The sequence below is a fragment of the Meriones unguiculatus genome, chromosome 1 (genome assembly GCF_030254825.1).
Source record: "Meriones unguiculatus strain TT.TT164.6M chromosome 1, Bangor_MerUng_6.1, whole genome shotgun sequence".
NCBI classification, from domain to species: Eukaryota; Metazoa; Chordata; class Mammalia; order Rodentia; family Muridae; genus Meriones; species Meriones unguiculatus.
This window is the reverse complement of record NC_083349.1, coordinates 3997005-4014612: the sequence shown is the minus strand read 5'-3', so window position 1 is coordinate 4014612 and position 17608 is coordinate 3997005. Positions and strand designations below refer to the sequence as shown.

Here is a 17608-nt window from a genome sequence, read left to right as displayed (position 1 = left end):
GGGGCTGAAGACTAGATAGTCATAGGTTACTACAATTTTTAAGAAAGATTTATTTATTATGTATACAGCATTCTGCTTACACACCAGAAGAGGGCATCAGGTTCCATTATAGATGGCTGTGAGCCACCCTGTGGTTGCTGGGTATTGAACTTGGGACCTCTGGAAGAGCAGCCATGTGCTCTTAACCTCTGAGCCATCTCTCCAGCCAGTCTTACTACAACTAAGTTTAGTTCTTTATGAACCAAGACAATCCCCTCTCCTAAATACAAGCCTGTCATCTTGTTGCCTACTTCAGACTCTGACCTCGGCCTACAAGCTCCTGAATGTGACCCAACCAGGCCATTTTAAAGCTTGCTGGCTGTGTGTCTCACCTGGGACCAACTCAGAAGTACCACTGACAGCTCCGGTGACTCTGTCAAATAACCTCACTTCACCAGTCACTAACTGCCCTGACTCTGATGTTGCCACAACCCCCTACCTTTTTTATATCATCCTCTTTGGCGTAGCAAGCTGTTTCAAGGCACCCAGGACACACACTGTAGGAATGCTAAGTTCCTTGGACTGTAAGAACACTATAATCCTTGCTACCCCATCTCAACCTCAATGCCCTACTGCTAATAATCCCTTGCTTCTTTGTGGCACTCAGGTCTACCATTGTCCGCCTGCGGGTTGGTCAGCAGTTTGTGCTCCTCTTCCCTGAGCTGGGGGTGATAAATGAAAAGGAGCCCCTACCAGTCCCAGTCATGGACTCAGCAGCTGCCCAGCAGGATAAGAGAGCAATTCAAACCTTGCCTCTCTTGGCTGTTCAGGAATCATGGCAGCTGTCAGAACCGGGACAGCAGGACTAGCCACTGCGCTAACTTTGTATTACCAGCTTTCTTCCTAGTTCATCCCGGACTTTCAGCAACTGGCTCAGACAATACTAACTCTCCAAGGACAGATCGACTCGCTGGCAGCAACACTTCAAAACCGGCATGGACTGGATCTCCTCACAGCTAAGGTGGTGGCCTTTGCCTCTTCCTCCAGGAAGAATGCTGTTTTTATGTCAACCAGTCGGGTATAGTAAAAGACAAAATCCAACAACGCCAGACATATCTACAAAATAAAAGAGAACAGCTCGAGGCCCCTAGCTCTTGGGCCTTCGAGAAGCCCATTTGGAAATGGATTCTGCCCTTCCTCACACCTCTTCTGCTGTCTTTCTGCTTTTGCTTTTTACACCCTGCTTTATTAACTTCCTCTCTATATTCCTCCGACGACAAATGCAAAAGTTCTCCAACCAAACCCTTAATCAGTTACTCTTACAGGATTATTGACCTCTGCCCACAGAACCAGATGACAATGACCTTCCAGTCAACCCTGAGGGTAGGGACCAGCTATACCCAGAGAATGACAATGCCTCTAATCAGCAGGAAGTAGCTTGAAGAGCAAAGGTCGCCCCTATGCCCCGCCCACCATCACTGCTTCCTAGCTACTCTCTGTTAATAAAACAAAAAGGGAGGAATGTTGGGATTTGTAAGTGGGCATCTCTACAGCCAGCTCCAAGGGACCAGGCATCTGTGAAGCCACCTGCGGACCACCCATTGGCCACCTGGAACCACCTGCGCATGCTCTGGGTCACCTCAGAAGAGAACTCGCACCACCTCCCCTCTCTCCTACCCTGCCAGAGAAGGCTTCTGTGACCCGCCCCTCCCTTCCCTTAATAAAACAGTATGCTCTGTGAACCCTTCACACCCGCCGTGGAACTTCTCTGCACAATCCTAACACAAAGACCCTAGAAAAACCTGTCCCTCTGCCCAGCCCAATGCTGTCTCTGTCCCAGTCAAAGCTGGACACAGTCTGGATTTTCCCCAATAAATCTTGTGAGAGGTTTGTTGCATGGTGTGACTGTGGTACCAGAAAACCCGTTCTTTCCCTCTGTTTTTTTTTTTCAAGATATTTTATTTATCTTCTACAGTGTTCTGCCTGCATGCAAGCCAGAAGAGAGCACTAGATCTCATTATTGCTGGGAACTGAACTCAGGACCTCTGGAAGAGCAGCCAGTGCTCTTAACCTCTGAGCCATCTCTCCAGCCCCCAGAAAACTGTACTTCCCAGAGCAGCACCCTGGTGAGTTTGAGGACAGACAATGACAGGCTGGATGTACAGTAAGAACAAAAGCAATTTTTTAGAAATTTTTAAAATCTGGATTTTTAGAAATCCAGAAAGGGAGTGGTTTTCAGCATGAGAACATGGGCTGTTTTGCAAAAATAACTCCAAAGCAATGAGGGTCAAGTCAGGGAGGCCCAAGCAGAAAAAGGATTGTTTGCCATGTCCACCCCAGGAGCACATCAACATTTATCCTGGGGGAAGGTGACTCCGAGGATCTTTCTCACCTCCTCAAGGATTTCAGCAAAGAGCTCACTATCTGCCAGAGGAACCACAGGGCTTTCCTTAAGACCTGGGAAGAGAGAGAACAGGAAGAATGTCTAAAACCCACACCCCAGCCACCACCAAGGAGACTACAATTTCCTTGGCATAAGCACGGGGGGGGGGGGGGTGCTTTGAGAAGATGGATGTCCCTTGGTGCCCTGGGAGACATATAGCTGCTTGTGCTTCAGGGCAGAATGGGCCTCGGCATCCCCCTCAGCCCTCCCCCAGGCTGCAGTCCTCCAGGCCTCACCCTTACGCAGACACTCTCGGACGTGGTTGGCTTCATAACTCATGCACGACCCCTTTAAAAAATTGTACCCTTCCCCCAAGACAGGTGGAGGAAACTCTTTACGCTCGCCATTCACCACCAGCTCCGTTGGGCACCACATTTGGAGAATCTGGAGGACGACAACAAGCGACGGCTCAGCCCTTGCCAACAGGGTCTGGAGGGCTTTGCTCGGGACACATGCCTGTTGGTACACCAGGACCAGCTCTGCACCTGAGACCTAAGCATCTACTCCCACTCAGTTGTGAGGTTGGACCTGCCTCCTGCCTGGATTGGGGTTGAAGAGGTTGCTGCTTAACAATGGTCCTGTCATACTGAGACTTGTCTGTTGTCTACCCAGAATCAAAACAACCTTAGACTTGAGGGTGAGAGGCTCCTTTAGCCGAGTGATAAGGGCTGACTACCGCAGTCTCTGGTGGCAGGACCGCAGGCTGGAGCATCACTCTTGGCTCCCACACTTGTTTTTTTTTTTTTTTTTTTGAGACGGGCTGTAATGTAGCCCTCTCTGCGAGGCTGAGGTTGACCTGGACTTCTGATTCCTCTGCCTGTGATTACAAATATCTAGTTTCCATACAACACCTTCCTTCTTATCCAGTAGAAAATCTGCAAGCTAAACTGGCCGGCTGCTCACTCGTAGGACAGAATGGAAAGACAGAGATGAGAGCTAGGACAAGAGGGCAGGATGGCTAAAGTCCCTTAAGATGTAGGCTCTAACTATTCTATATTTTGACTTGCTATAAATATGATTTCTTTCTTTTTTAAGATTCATTTATTATGTATACAGTGTTCTGCCTGCATGTACACAGACATGCTAGAAGAGGGCACCAGATCTCATTATGTGGTGGCTGGGAATTGAACTCAGAACCTTTGGAAGAGCAGCAGTGCTCTTAACCAATGAGCCACCTCTCCAGCCCATGATTTCTTTCTTAAAAAAAAAAAAATTAATTGAAGTGTTAGGGATCAAACACACTATCGGGTGCAAACTAAAAAAGTGCTCTTCTCCTGAGCCATACCCACAGCCCCACACTCGACGATTCTAGGTAGGTTCTCGATCATTGCCCTATGTCTGCTGATTCTCTTTGTAGCTTTTCCTTTTGAGGGTCTTGCTGAGTGGTCCAGACTGTCCTTGAAATCCCTCCAGCTCCAGGATAGCCTGGAACTTGTGATTTCCGCTGTACCTCTAGGCCCAGCAGGACTACATTTCTTTGGCAGCTAGGTATCACGTGCGGGGTACAGTGGACGCTAGCCATGTCTTCCACTGGGCCGCGCTTGCAGACCAAGAATGGGCTTTCTTTCTGGCAACAGCATTCCAGGAATCCAGGAAACGCTGATACACACACACAGATGATGCCTGGAAAGAGCTGGAAAGACCACACACACAGGGCTGGAGAGATGGCTCAGTGGTTAGGAGCACTGGCAGCTCTTCCAGAGGTTGAGTCCAATTCTCAGCACCCACTTGGTGGCTCCCAACCATCTACAATGAGATCTGGTGCCCTCTTCTGGCGTGCAGGTGTACATGCAGACAGAATACTGTATACATAATAAATAACTAAATCTTAAAAAAGAAGAAAAAGATTTTGGGAGAAAAATAAAGATAACACATACGAGTGGAAACCCCCAAGCATGGCTAGCATTATGTTTAGAACCTGAATTGTTCAGAGGCTCAGGAGTTGGTACACCGGGCTCCCAGCGGGTGCTGCTGCTTTGGAAGGTTGTGGAAGTTCTGGTACATAGGCACCACAGAGCGGAAGTGCGTGGCTGGCGTGCGGGCCTGGGAGGTCACGTCCACCCTTGGCACCCCCTTGAGCTCTCTGCTTCCACTGGCTCAGCCCACACCTTCCACACCGTGACAGACCGACAGGCCTGGAAGCCTGGGCTGGAATAAACCTTTCCTTCAGTTCAGCTGCTTCTGGTCCCAGGGATAGGAAAAGCAGCAAATGGCTGGAAAGACCTGGGAGCTGGAGTACCGCGGTGGCAGAGCAGGCGTTTAGCAGGACAGAAGGCCAGCCTTCCATCCCCAGCACCGAAAGCCAACCCTCACCCAGAACGAGCCTGGCCTCCGCCCGAGGGTGCGCGGCGCGGCCTCTGCGGCCCCCACCGCTGCTGTGGCTGTTGGGGGGCGCAGGCCGCTCAGTCTCCCCGCACTTGGCTCCCGTGACTCTCACCTGGGCCGTGCCCTTCGTGCCGTTCACGTAGGCAGTGTTGGGGAGGGTGGCGGAGATGCTGCAGGTGAAGCTGCCGTGGACCCCTCCCGGGTACTGGAGCAGCACGCTGACTGTGTCGTCCACACCTGCACTGAGAGCGCACGTCAGCACAGGGCGCGGGCGGGGCCCTTCCTGGCTTAGACCCAACGCACCCTTAACCCGCACACAGGGCCTGTGGGGCGGGGTGCTTGGTTTGGTTTTGTCGTTTTCGCTGGGTTTTATTTGTTCGAGACAGTCTCTTAGCTGTGCGGGCTCATCTCAGACTTCCTATGTTTTAGACAATCGTCTCCTGATCCTCTTCCCTCCACTTCCTGAGTGCTGGTGTTATAGGCAGACACCATCATTCATGGCTGAACAGCTTAGGTTTTTAAGTTCTTATTCTAATTAGTAATTAATTAAATCGCTTCATTTAATTAGTAAAGACTCAATTGGTGGTTTTTAAATTTTCCTTATTTATTTTTAACATTTTTATGTACGAGAATGCTGTTTTTCTACCCACCACGTGAAAGGGTTAGGCTAACTTTGTAACCTATATGTCTTCTAAAGCCTATAGTTTTGAGTTTTAGGTCCAGGTTAAGCTAAAGCCTCTTAGTACCTTTCCAGAGAGTGAAGGAATGTGACCCTATCTGTGAGGACAGATATAAAAAAAGGGCAAGCAAGCAATGACCTTCACTCAGCAAAAGAAGGACCAGACCCTTGTCCTTGAGATAGCGTTTCTTAGCAACAAATCTAGACTTCTTCTGAGTAGCTTTTGACCTCCGGCCAAGAGCCCACAGCCCTAATCTTCAAGGATGAGCTAACCACCCCCACCTTAAAGTGCAGCTGCATCCACACTTGGCAGGACTGGCCAAGCTTGAGCACCTAAGACTAACCAATTATCTTACTTTATAGCTTCCTCATCCAATCCTAAATTGCCAAAACTAGAACTTCAAATCTCCCACAATTTTTCTTTTAAAAACCTAAAGTCTCCCGGGGCCACTCTTTGCTGACCAGCAGGGGTGACCCCGTTGTACAATGGTTAATAAACCTCTTGCTTTTGCAACGAGTCTTGGTCTGGGGGAGTTTCTGGGAAGGGTGCGATTGAACTCCTGAGCTGTGAGACCCCAGGTCTTACACAAGCACCAGATCTCATTACAGAGAGAATTGTGAGCCACCAAGTGGTTGGTGGGAATTGAACTCAGGACCTCTGGAAGAGCAGTCAGTGCTCTTAACTGCTGAGCCTTCTGTCCAGCCCTATTTATTGGTTTTTTTTGACACAGGGTTTCTCAGTGTAGCCTTGACTGTCCTGGACTCGCTTTGTAGACCAGGCTGGCCTTGAACTCCCCGGAGATCTGCCTGCCTCTGCCTCCCCCAGTGCTGGGAATACAGGTGAGTGGCACTGGAACGGCTAAGTTTTTACTTTTTTATTAGTATGTATGTGTGTATGTTGTACACGCAGAGAACACGTGCCACAGCACCCGCCAGAAGTCAGAAGAATACAGGAAATTCTCTTTCCCTGCGTTCTGCGGATCAAACTCTGGCCATTTTCACCTGCCCCCACCCACTCCCTTTAGTTTTTATCAAACAGGGCCTGAATGTGTAATTCAAACTGACTTTGAATTCATTTACTCTCCCTGCCACTGCCTGCCTAGGGCTGGGGCAGCCACCGGAAGCACAGTGCCCTGAATCAATTATGTACTTCGGATGAGCAATTGTTTGGTATCTACATTATACCTCAGGGCAGGAGAGAGGGCTCAGCAGGAAGAAAGGCCGTTTCTGGCCGAGTATTTGGGGTCAGTTCCCAGCACACATGGCACACGGCAGCTCACAACTGTCTGTAACTCCAGTCCCAGGGGTTTCAATCCCTTTTCTCACCTCTGACTTCTCATAGCAAATGTTCATCACACATATGTAAATAAAATAAATCATAAAAAAACACCAACCAGCAGGGCGGTGGTGTCACACCCCTTTAATTCCAGTAGAAGGCAGAGGCAGGTAGATCCATGCGAATTCGAGGCCAGCCTGGTCTACAAGGGGAGTTCCAGGACAGCCAGGGCTACACAGAAACCCTGTCTCAAAACCTTCCAAAACAAACAAACAAAGCCAACCCACAATGCCAAGCACCATGATTCCAGCACTCAGGAGGCAGAGCTGTGTGAGTTTGAGGCCAGTAAGGTTTGTTAAAAAATAGAAAAGAGTAACAAACCAACCAGTGAGTGCTAGGAAGAAACAGGTTAGACCTCTTCAATAGTGTGTTCAGGCCTTGGGTTCTATTTACTGTTCCCAAAGAAAAAGAGGACCCTGGAGAGGTGGCTCAGCAGTTAAGAGCACTGGCTGTTCTCGAAGGTTCAGTTCCCAGCACCCACATGGCAGCTCACAGCTGTCTGCAACTCCAGTTCCAAGGGGCAAACAAAACACCTGTACACAGAAAATAAAAACTTTTTCCTTGTTTTATTCGAGACAAGGTTTCTCTGTATCCTCCTGGCTGTCCTAGAACTTATTTTGTAGACCAGGCTGGCCTTGAATTCACCTAGATCAGTCTGCCTCTGCCTCCTGAGTGCTAGACTAAGGGCGAAGGACTATGCCACCAGCAAAACACACTTTATTTATTTATTTGTTTATTTGAGACAGGATTTCTCTGTGTAGCCTTGGGTCTCCTGGCACTCACTCTGTAGCCCAGGCTGCCCTTGAATTCAGAGTTCTACCTGCTTCTGCTTCCCAAGTGCAGGGATTAAAGTGTGTGCCACCACCTCAGGGCACAATTTGTTTATATTTCTTAACTGCTGACATTTGCCTTAACAGTTACTTCAATTCTTCATGAACTCCCACAACACCCCTATTATCAACATTTGACTATGCAAATTAAGATTCCGTCTGGGCCTGGCATGGTGCACAAGCCTTTAATCTTAGCAGAGACAGGCAGATCTACAAAGTGAATCCAAGACAGCCATCACAGAGTCACACAGAGAAACCCTGTCTGGAAAAACCAACCAACCAACCAACCAAAACAAACCAAAACAGAAGATTCAGCCATCCACTCTAGGATAACATGGTGAAAAGTGTTGGGGTTCGGAGCAGGGCTCTGTCTGCCGGAGACATTGGGCCCCACCCTTCTTCCCGTGAATGAGGTAGTCCTTGAACTACATTTCCCAGAAGGCAGCCACCTGCTTAAACCATGTATATCACCTACACAGTTCTGGGAATGGTAGTTCCTTATGTGGCTAGGCGTGGAAGTCCCTCCAGCTGTCTAACCTGATTTCTCCGGGGGACCAGGAGAATCGGCCATCCAGCCGAGGGTACCTGTTTCATGGATCCTTGCCACGGCTGAAATCTTCTCTGGCTTCTGCGCACCGAAGACCATGGAGAGGAACTGGACGCAGTAAATGCCTAGATCCAGCAGGCTGCCGCCGGCCTGGCTCCAGTCTGTAGTCCGGGGTAAAATGTTGTTTAAACTAAACCCAAGTTCTGCACGGGCCACTCGCAGGTCCCCGACAGTTCCTTGGCCCAAAACTTCTCGCAAAGCCTCCATAGCAGGAAAAAAACGGCTCCAGATGGCCTGCAGAACAGAGAGGTGAGCACAAAGAAATGGGGACATCAGGGGGTACTCAGCCACACCTCCCTCAGGACCCTAATCTTGAGGGGTATCCACTGCTTCCCCCGCAAAACACACCTTTATCCCGCCGCAGCACGTAGCCCCAACACAGGGTCCTTTCTTGACCTTCCCCGCTGTGGCTCGAGTTTTCCTGTTCCAACTACCTGGGTCCCATGCCCCCCCCACCCACCCACCTTTTTTTGAGACAGGGTTTCTCTGTGTAGCCCTTGCTGTCCTGGACTCACTTTGTAGACCAGGCTGGCCTAGAATTCACAGCGATCTGCCTGCCTCTGGCCTGAGAGTGCTGGGATCGCAGACCTGTGCCACCGCGCCCACTCAGGGGTTTTGTTTTTAATTTTTAGATAGGGTATTACGTAGCCCAGACTGGCTTCCAGCTAGGTAGCGGAGGTGAGTGTCAGTGGAAGTGCCTAGATCAGATTGGCCTGTGGGGTAGTGTCTTGATTTTAAGTGCTCTAGGACTGCCCAGCCCACGGTGGGCAGGTGGACCTGAACTCCGAGTCTTGGGTTATGGAAGAACAGAAACCAGAGATAACTCTCCAGTAAACCCAGCCCTTCCTTCCTTCCTCCTTACCTCCCTCCCTCTTTGTTTTTGTTTTTCTTCCGTTCTTTCTCCCTCACTCCCCCTCTCTCTGTCTCTATGTCATTGTCCCCCCTCCCTCTTTCTTTGAGACCGGATCTTGTAACCCTGGCAGGTTTGGAACTCAAAAAGATCCAAGAGCTGAGATTAAAAGTGTTGAAAGCCAGGTGGTGGCTTTAATCCCAGCTTTCAGGGAGGCGGAGGCAGGGGTATTGCTATGAATTCGGGGCCAGCCTGGTCTACAAATGGAGTCTAGGACAGCCAAGGCCCCCTTCCCAGCGCTGAGATGACAGCAGTAAACCACCACACTCCTTTCGTGGTGCTGGGAATGGACCCTGCGCGCCAGGGAAGCTCTGTCCACTGAACTACACCCCAGCATCTCGATGGTGTCTCCTGGTTGTCTCTCTCCCCCCCTTCCCTTTTTTTTTCCCCCTTTCTGAGACAAGGTCTCACTGTGTGGCTCTAGCTGGTGGGAAATTTGCTATCTAGAAAAGTGTGAACTCAAACTCACAGTGTCGCACTTGCCTCTGCCTCCTGAGTGCTGGGATTAAAAACCTGATCTCGGTTGACTTTAGAAACAGCCTCTGATTTGGGGGGGGGCACAGCTGGAGGCTGGCTCAGAGATTAGGAGCACTTGTGCTTGCAGAGGACCAGGCTTGCTTCCTTCCTTCCCCATGGTGGCTCAAAGCCCCTTCAGCTCCAGATCTGACCTCATCTTCTAACCTCCAAGTACACACATGGCATATGAAATAAAGTGAATAACTAAAGGGTTTTTTTAAAGCACTAATTTTGGAAGTGTGGTGGTAAGTTTTTAGTCTCCCATTAGCACTGTCTCAGATGGCATCTCTGAGTCCAGCTGCGGAATGGGTTAAAAACTGCCCTGCCTTGACTGTTTCCTCCCCGGAGGTGGGGTGGATCTGGGGACGTCTCTTCCTTTCCCCAGCAGAAAGGAGCTTTCTGTGTGTCAGTATTTTAACTTTTCCTGGAACCCTTTAGCTTTTCCTGGGAGAAGAAGCTACAGAGGCTAAGTCACCGTTCCTGTCCGTGGTTCCCTTAGCCTCACAGAGCAAGCAGCAACCTGCAGAGAACAGAAAGCTGAGCTCCTGCACGCTCTGGGGACTCTCCTGACACACCTCTCCGGGACTCCCGGGTAAGTTGAGCACCAGCAACCCCTAAGCAAGCCTCTGTCTTCTTTGGTTTTCTTGCTTTCCAAATAAATATTTTTCCTTCAAGTGGGGAGTAATGAACTTGAGTTTGTGGCTTCAATAGATGCTAGATTCAGTCACATCCTGGCCAACAGAGATACTGATCCTTTTGTGTGGGGGGGTACATTTTAACTGTGAGCAACCACGTTTAGTAATGGTAGGTGGTGCTATGTGGCTGTCAGAGGGACCTTTCCAGGCTTACCTCCATAAGGAAGCGGCCCTGAGAACGGGCCTCTGCAACCATCTCCCGAACTTCTGCTGCATTCACACCCATGGGTTTCTCGCAGAGGACAGCCTTGCCTGCAGCCAGGCAGAGGAGCACGGCAGACTTATGCTGGGGGTGCTGGGTGGCGATGTAGGCCACCTCTAGGGTAGAGGAAAGGAGATCAGATAGGCAGTACTGCCCACAGGAAGAGGCCTGGCCCATAATGTTCAAGGACAAATTAGTGGATACAATCCTAATCTTTTAATTGGGAAGAGATTACCAAGCTTTTGAGAGGCTGAGACCAGCCTGGACTACACAGTGAGGTCTGTATAAAAAGGCCAGGCATGGTAGCCCACACCTTCAATCCCAGCACTTGGAAATAGGAAACCAAGGCAGGGAGATCTCTGGGAGTTTGAGGCCAGCCTGGTCTACACAGTGAGACCCTTTCTCCAAAAAAAAAAAACAAACTAGAAAACAAAGCAACAAAGTGTTGGGCCAGCTCCATGGAGCCTTTGCTTAAAGTGTGAGAAGCCCTGGGTTCCATCTGCAGTACCTGTGCAAGACCTGGGGTCTCACAGCTTAGGAGTTCAGTCGCGCCCTTCCCAGAAACTCCCCCAGACCAAGACTCGTTGCAAAAGCAAGAGGTTTATTAACCATTGTACAATGGGGTCACCCTTGCTGGTCAGCAAAGAGTGGCCCCGGGAGACAAAGGCCTTTAGGTTTTTAAAAGAAAAATTGCGGGAAATTTGAAGTTTTAGTTTTGGCAATTTAGGATTGGATTAGGAAGCTATAAAGTAAGATAATTGGTTAGTCTCAGGTGCTCAAGCTTGGCCAGTCCTGCCAAGTGTGGATGCAGCTGCACTTTAAGGTGGGGGTGGTTAGCTCATCCTTGAAGATTAGGGCTGTGGGCTCTTGGCCGGAGGTCAAAAGCTACTCAGAAGAAGTCTAGGTTCGTTGCTAAGAAATGCTATCTCAAGGACAAGGGTCTGGTCCTTCTTTTGCTGAGTGAAGGTCATTGCTTGCTTGCCCTTTTTTTATATCTGTCCTCACAGATAGGGTCACATTCCTTCACTCTCTGGAAAGGTACTAAGAGGCTTTAGCTTAACCTGGACCTAAAACTCAAAACTATAGGCTTTAGAAGACATATAGGTTACAAGGTTAGTCTAACCCTTTCACCTGCAAAATAAACAAGTCCATAAACCCTTCTCAGATCCCCTAGCCTGTGAGAAGCTTAAGACCCAGCCTTAGCTGCAGAGGCCTGACCTCCAAGCTCTTAACATTGGTCAGCCAGCCTCTGGCCGACTGCATTCCTCCGCTTCCTGCCCCAGCTGAACCTGAGCCTTTTCAAAGCCTCTGGAGAGTCAGGCGAGCTGTCGGCACACTCTTACAAGTAAGAGAGTCTGTGCTAGCTTTGCCCGACCTCCATCATTCAGGCCACTCACCCACGTTAGGGTCCTTGGCCAGCTCCTCGTAGGAGCCGTAGGCCTTGGGGATGTTGTATTTCTGTGCAAACTCCTTCGCCCGGTTCAGGTCCCTCGCGGCCACTGCCACCACCTAGTGTCAGATTCAGAGGGTCAAGGTGGGACCATTTCGGAAGACAAGGTAGATGGGGAGGAAGCAATGGAGGAGGCTGCAGTGGCGGGGGGGGGAGTATAGCCTCCTCCGAGATGGCTAGGGAAGATACTCCTGTGGCAGATGGAAGGACATGGACGGTGGAAAGTCAGATTTATTTTAGGCTGTGCCTGGGTCCAGGCCAGCCTAGGCTGCATAGCGAGTTCAAGACCATCCTGGGTACGTGGCAAAACTCTGAATAAAAAGGAAAAAGAGCTGGGTGCGGTGGCACACGTCTGTGATCCCAGCACTCAGGGAGGCAGAGGCAGGCAGATCGCTGTGAGTTTGAGGCCAGCCTGGTCTACAGAGAAAGTCCAAGACAGCCAAGGCTACACAGAGAAACCCTGTCTCGGAAAAGACTGCCCCCTCCCCCCCTGTTGTAAGTGACGATTAATATTTACTATTGGTTTATCTTCTAGTAACGCTGCTGTTAATCCTCAGCAGCTGTATAGCCAAATCACCACACAGAGACTGGGTTTTTAGTTAACCTAGAACACAATGCTGGGCAATATTTACTCCCTCCTAAACCTCCGAGCCCTCAGTTTCCTAACATTTAGATTTCCCACATTATACTTGCTTTTTGTGAAATCTTAGGTCTGGTTCATGCTCCACGTCCTCCAAGATCTCTGCTCTCCTCGCTCCCCTCTAGCCCCTTCTCCTCCCACTCATCCCTGCCTTCTTTCCTGTCCTCTGGCTTCTCCCTGCTCATTGTGTCTAGTTGCTTTATTTTGTCTTGTTTACACAAGAGTTGAAACAGGATGCTTAGAATGAGTATCACAATGCAATATCCAATTGAAACCAGAGAGTTGGGGGAGGGATGGGGGAGAAATCAGTATTTGAATGAACAAGGTTAAGGTGTATACATTAAAAAAAAAAAAAAAAATATATATATATATATATATATATATATATATATATACCAACACCCCCCAAAAAAGGAAAAAGAGGTCTAAGTGAACGAGTGACCCAATCTCAGCCTACGGCCAGGCCAGCAAAGATCCACCCCCTGCAAACCCCAAGCACCTCAGGTTTACAAGACTGGGGTGAAGAGAAGAAGCAAGCTAAAAATAAGTCTCTTATGGTGCTGGGGACCAGAAGAGGGTCCCTTTCTCTTACAGTCACCTCCTATCTCAGACCTGGAGTCTCCTCCCACAGACTCAGGCTAGGGACCCTCTCCCTTAGACCCAAGGTTCCCTGTTCCCTCAGACCCAGGGTCTCCCAGTGCACCTGGTGCTCCGAGGGAGACAGCGAGCTCAGCATGGTTGTAAAGTCGCTGGCGATTAAGCCCGCTGACACAATGCCCCAGCGCAAGGCCATCTTCACCACAGCAGGTCCGGAGAGCCTCTGCCCTCTCCCAGAACGGCTAGAGGCGGGGCCTACGGAAAGGGGTGTGCTAGTTGGCTCTACCTTCCTGTGAGCACTGAGTTGAGGCTTTGACCCTTAAGGACACAAATAAAGTGTCATCAGAGAGAGGTGCCTGGGGAACAGAGAGAGGAGCATTGGAGAAATGCCCCTTCCCCCACCTCCGTACTCTTGCCTAGGAATTCACAAAATAGCCCAGGCTGCTGACCTCAGACTCAAGGCAATCCTCCTGTCTCAGCTTTTTGGAGTGCAGAGATTATAGGCATACATCACCATCACCATCCCTGCCTTTCAGGTGTCTTTTTATTTTTTGAGACAAGGTTATATATATATATATATATATATATATATATATATATATATATATTGCTAGAAATTGCTCTCATGAAAATGACCATAGGATCCAAAGTGTTTCTGGGAAGACAGAAAGTTTCACCTCTGCGAAAGGGTGCACAGCTATGTCAAAGCAAGCAGGCAAGCACAGCTGCCAGGGACCCGCTGGGTTTACTGTTGTGTGTGTTTTGCCTGCATGTATGTATGCCCACCATGTACATAGCTAGTGCCCTCGGAGATCTGAAGAGGGTGTTTTGGTGTCGAGAGAGATGGCTCAGCAGTAGAAACCCAAGTTCAGTCTGTATGACAGCTCACAAACGCCTTTAACTCCAGTTGCGCGAGCTCCAATGCCTTCTCCTGTCCGTTGTGGGCACCCGGCCTGCACATGGGACACATACATGCATAAGGCCAACCACTCAGACACACAAGATAAATCTAAGAAGAAGAAAGAAGGTGAGAGACCACAGAATTAAAAATCAGTGGGTATTTAAAATTTAAAGCACAAGCCTGAACGAAGGCTGGCTAGGGGGAGACATGTCCGGCCACCTCTGGGGAAGAACTAGCCTTACTTTACCGCTTTCTTTCCTGCCCACTAATTATTCAGTTGCTAGGAAACCAGCCCCTCTCCCCTAGGGCAGCCGAACAAGGGAAGCTAGTCAATTAATGGTTTGGGGACCTTCCTATAGCCAGTCAGTTCAAAATTCAGCATCCCCTTCTGTGTTTCTACCAATAGATGCTTGCCAGGCAGGAATCCCCCTGCTTTGGGCATGCTGGGAGGGACCGGACTCTTTAAATCACCCAACTAACCTGAGCACCACTTTGGAGGTGAGGCTGTGTGAGCCCAAGCTGTAGCGTGCAATAAAAAGATCCTCATGTGTTTTGCAAGACTCGACTCCTGGTGGTCTTTTGGGGTCTCGTGAATTGGGCACAACAAAAGAAAGAAAGAAATAGAAACCCAGAGGAAGGTGTTGGATCCCTGGAGCTGAAGTTACAGTGGCTATGAGCCGTTTGACACATGGCTGTGGGAACCTACCCTGGGTCCTCTGCAAGAACAGTAAGTGCTTACCTGCTGAGCCCTCTCTCCACCCCCAGATTGCACCTTTATAAGTCTCTTTACTAACAGAAATTCCTTTACCTCATTTGACTTTCAGAGAGAAAAGAAAATGCCCCATACACCCCCATCTCATATACATCTCCTCGTTAATAACACAATTCCATTCTTTCTTTCTTCAGATTCACTCAGCTCTGTCTGCCTGTGCCATGTTCACTAGGCAGGACCTCTGTCAGTTATTACAGCCTTAATTAATCATTGAACTAACTGGTTGTGCAACCACTCACTGTAACCCTGACTCCTGGGGCTTTATCAAGGTAAGTCAGGCCTGAGGTCATGCTCCCTCTCCACTTCCGTGTTAGCCTTTGACAGAAAGGACAGTTCATTTCCTTTTCATTCCCTGACATAGGTGCCTCAGGGTATGCTTGAAATACTCCTCCTGCCTCAGCTCCCCAAGCAGCTAGGACGACAGGCCTGCACCACAGGCCTGACAGGTGGTCCTGCTTATTTTTTCTCTCTCTCTTTAATAATTGATTTTATTTTTACTGTATGTGCATTGGTGTTTTGTTTGCATGTATATCTGTGTGAGGGTGTCAGATCTTAAGAATTACAGACAGCTGTGAGCTGCCATGTGGGTGCTGGGAATTGAACTCGGGTCCTCTGGAATGCTTCCAACCGCTGAGCCATCTCTCCAGGCCCTGGTCTGCTTCTATGACCCCTAGAGTTAGGAACAGGGTCCTTGTCCACATCCTTTTTTTTTGGTACTGGCTCAGGGCTGGACCTCTGGGGGGGGGGTCCCTTTTCTGTTCTGGAAAGCTCAAGTCCCCACAGATTGTACTTACTGGAAATTCTCAAGAGGATCAACTGAGTTCTGTGACCAATTATGTGATTATTCTCAGTTGACCAAGTCCACCTTCAGCCAGACAATATCCTTGTCTTGTAGATATTTAAGACTTGGTTCCTGGGGGCTACAGAGGGGGCTGGTGGGGAAGATGTGCTGCTTTTGCAGAGGACCCCCATTTGTTCCCAGCATCCACAATCATCTGTAACTCCAGCTCCTGGGGATCTGACACCCTCTCTGAATTCTGTGGGCTCCTGCACTACTGTGGCGCACACGCTCAGACACACACACACTCAGAACTAAAAAGAAATCGTTTTTTAAAAAGGTTTTATGCAGGACTTGGTGGCACACATCTTTCACCCCAGAACTCAGGATGCAGAGGCAGATGGAGCTCTGCAAGTTGAAGGCCAACGTGGTGGACGAAGAGTTCCACACTAGCCACAGCTACAAAGCCTGTCTCAAAAATCAACAAAAAAGGCCTTGGTGTGGGAGGTGGCCCAAGGCCGCATCCCTCTCTGAGGAGCTCTAGGCAGTTAAGGTTACTGAGGAAGGCAGGGAAGTTCTTTTCCCCCAGCTGTGCAGCTATTGTGTTATGTGCTGGTTTTTTGTCCTTTGGTTTTTGTCTCTCTCTGAATCACGTATGTGGTACCATTTTGGAGAACAAAATACACTCACCCAGAAGCCATGGCTGCTAACCAGTGACAGCCAGGTCCATGGTAATGGAACTACTGGCACCTCTCTGGTAGGTACAAGAGAGGAGTCACAAGGCCTAAGATTCCAGGTATTGGTCTTCCAGTTTCACGTGACCTTGAGTGATGCTAGGGGACATGAAGAGTGGCGGTGTAACTGAGAGGCTCTCCAGGGAGGCTCCTGCGAAGCCATCAGAGACGTGGGGGGACATGGCGGTGCCGCTGTTTCGGTGCCAGTGCTCTGTGATACCCTTATCCTTTTTCCGTACACTAGCTCATCAGAGAATGTCCCATCCAAGATGAGGACACAGCTAGCCACCATCCTTGTGTTCTCAGGACCAGCAGGACATTAGTGGGAAGCTGTATGGTAATGGGCTTCCAGGAGCAGATTCCCCACTGACAGAATCCAGAGTGGATGCTGGGGTATATGTGTGTGATATCTGGAGTTGTCACAGCCACGTGGGACCGTGAAAGGAGTATGGTGTGGCAGTGACTGACACAGCAGATAGGGTAATTTCCTCAAAATCCTGAAGCTACTATGCGGCAGACATGTGTGTGCGCACATGCAGGCCCAAGAGTCATGCTGGCTGTGGTCCACACTGCATCTTTACTGAGATTCTGTGGTTTGGAGCTTGCTCAACTGGCCAACGTGGACAAACAGTCCCCAGGGGGGCACCTGACTCTGCCTCCTCCCTCCTAGGATTACAAGTGTTTTAGTCAAGTGTGCCAAGGAACTGAACAGGCCCTCATGCTGGCACACATTCCAAATGACCCATTTCTGCGGCCCCTTGATCTGCCTTTCTCTGCCTTCCCAGTGCCGACAGTAAAGGGGTACACCATCCTGCCTGGCCTTGTGTTTTTTTTTTTTTTTTTTTTTTTGGTGGTGGTGGTGGTGGTGGGGTTGTCTTTGGACACAGGGCCTCATTTAGCCCAGGCTGGCTTTACCTTATTAAATAGCTCAGGATGACACTGAGCTCCTAATCCTCTTGCTTCCAGCTTCTAAATGCTGGGATTACAGGCATTTACCCCCACGCCTCATCTATGTGGCCTGTGGGACGGAGCCTCATGAATGCTAGGCAAGCATACCAACTGATCTACAGCTCCTTAATAATATATAAATAAATTATTATAATTATGATAAATTATTAAGCCATTAATTTTTTTTTCAAGCTCAGGTCTAGGTCTTCTATCCCCATGACAAAATTGACTATGAGGCCATTCTGCCAAAAGCAGACAGAAAGCCA

At 49.3% G+C, this 17608-nt stretch overlaps 1 protein-coding gene across 1 annotated transcript; it reads right to left on the bottom strand.

Annotated features, from left to right (window-relative positions):
- Window positions 1-2139: 2139 nt before the first annotated feature.
- Window positions 2140-13682, bottom strand: Dhdh (dihydrodiol dehydrogenase). The gene is made up of 7 exons (XM_021627378.2): window positions 13316-13682; window positions 11920-12031; window positions 10475-10638; window positions 8178-8433; window positions 4860-4984; window positions 2659-2806; window positions 2140-2436 (listed from the first exon to the last, which is right to left on the bottom strand). Exons 1-7 carry the CDS (start codon window positions 13403-13405, stop codon window positions 2327-2329), a joined length of 1005 nt encoding a protein of 334 aa, XP_021483053.1. The 5' UTR covers window positions 13406-13682; the 3' UTR covers window positions 2140-2326.
- Between the last annotated feature and the right edge of the window lie 3926 nt (window positions 13683-17608).

What these genes read in the sequence shown, in the direction of transcription:
- Dhdh (XM_021627378.2), bottom strand. Translation starts at nt 13,405, where the DNA reads ATGGCCTTGCGCTGGGGCATTGTGTCAGCGGGCTTAATCGCCAGCGAC. An exon ending in TGTCTCCCTCGGAGCACCAG is followed by an intron (nt 12,032 to 13,315) that starts GTGCACTGGGAG and finishes ATCTGACACTAG; the next exon opens with GTGGTGGCAGTGGCCGCGAG. An exon ending in GGCCAAGGACCCTAACGTGG is followed by an intron (nt 10,639 to 11,919) that starts GTGAGTGGCCTG and finishes CCTCTACCCTAG; the next exon opens with AGGTGGCCTACATCGCCACC.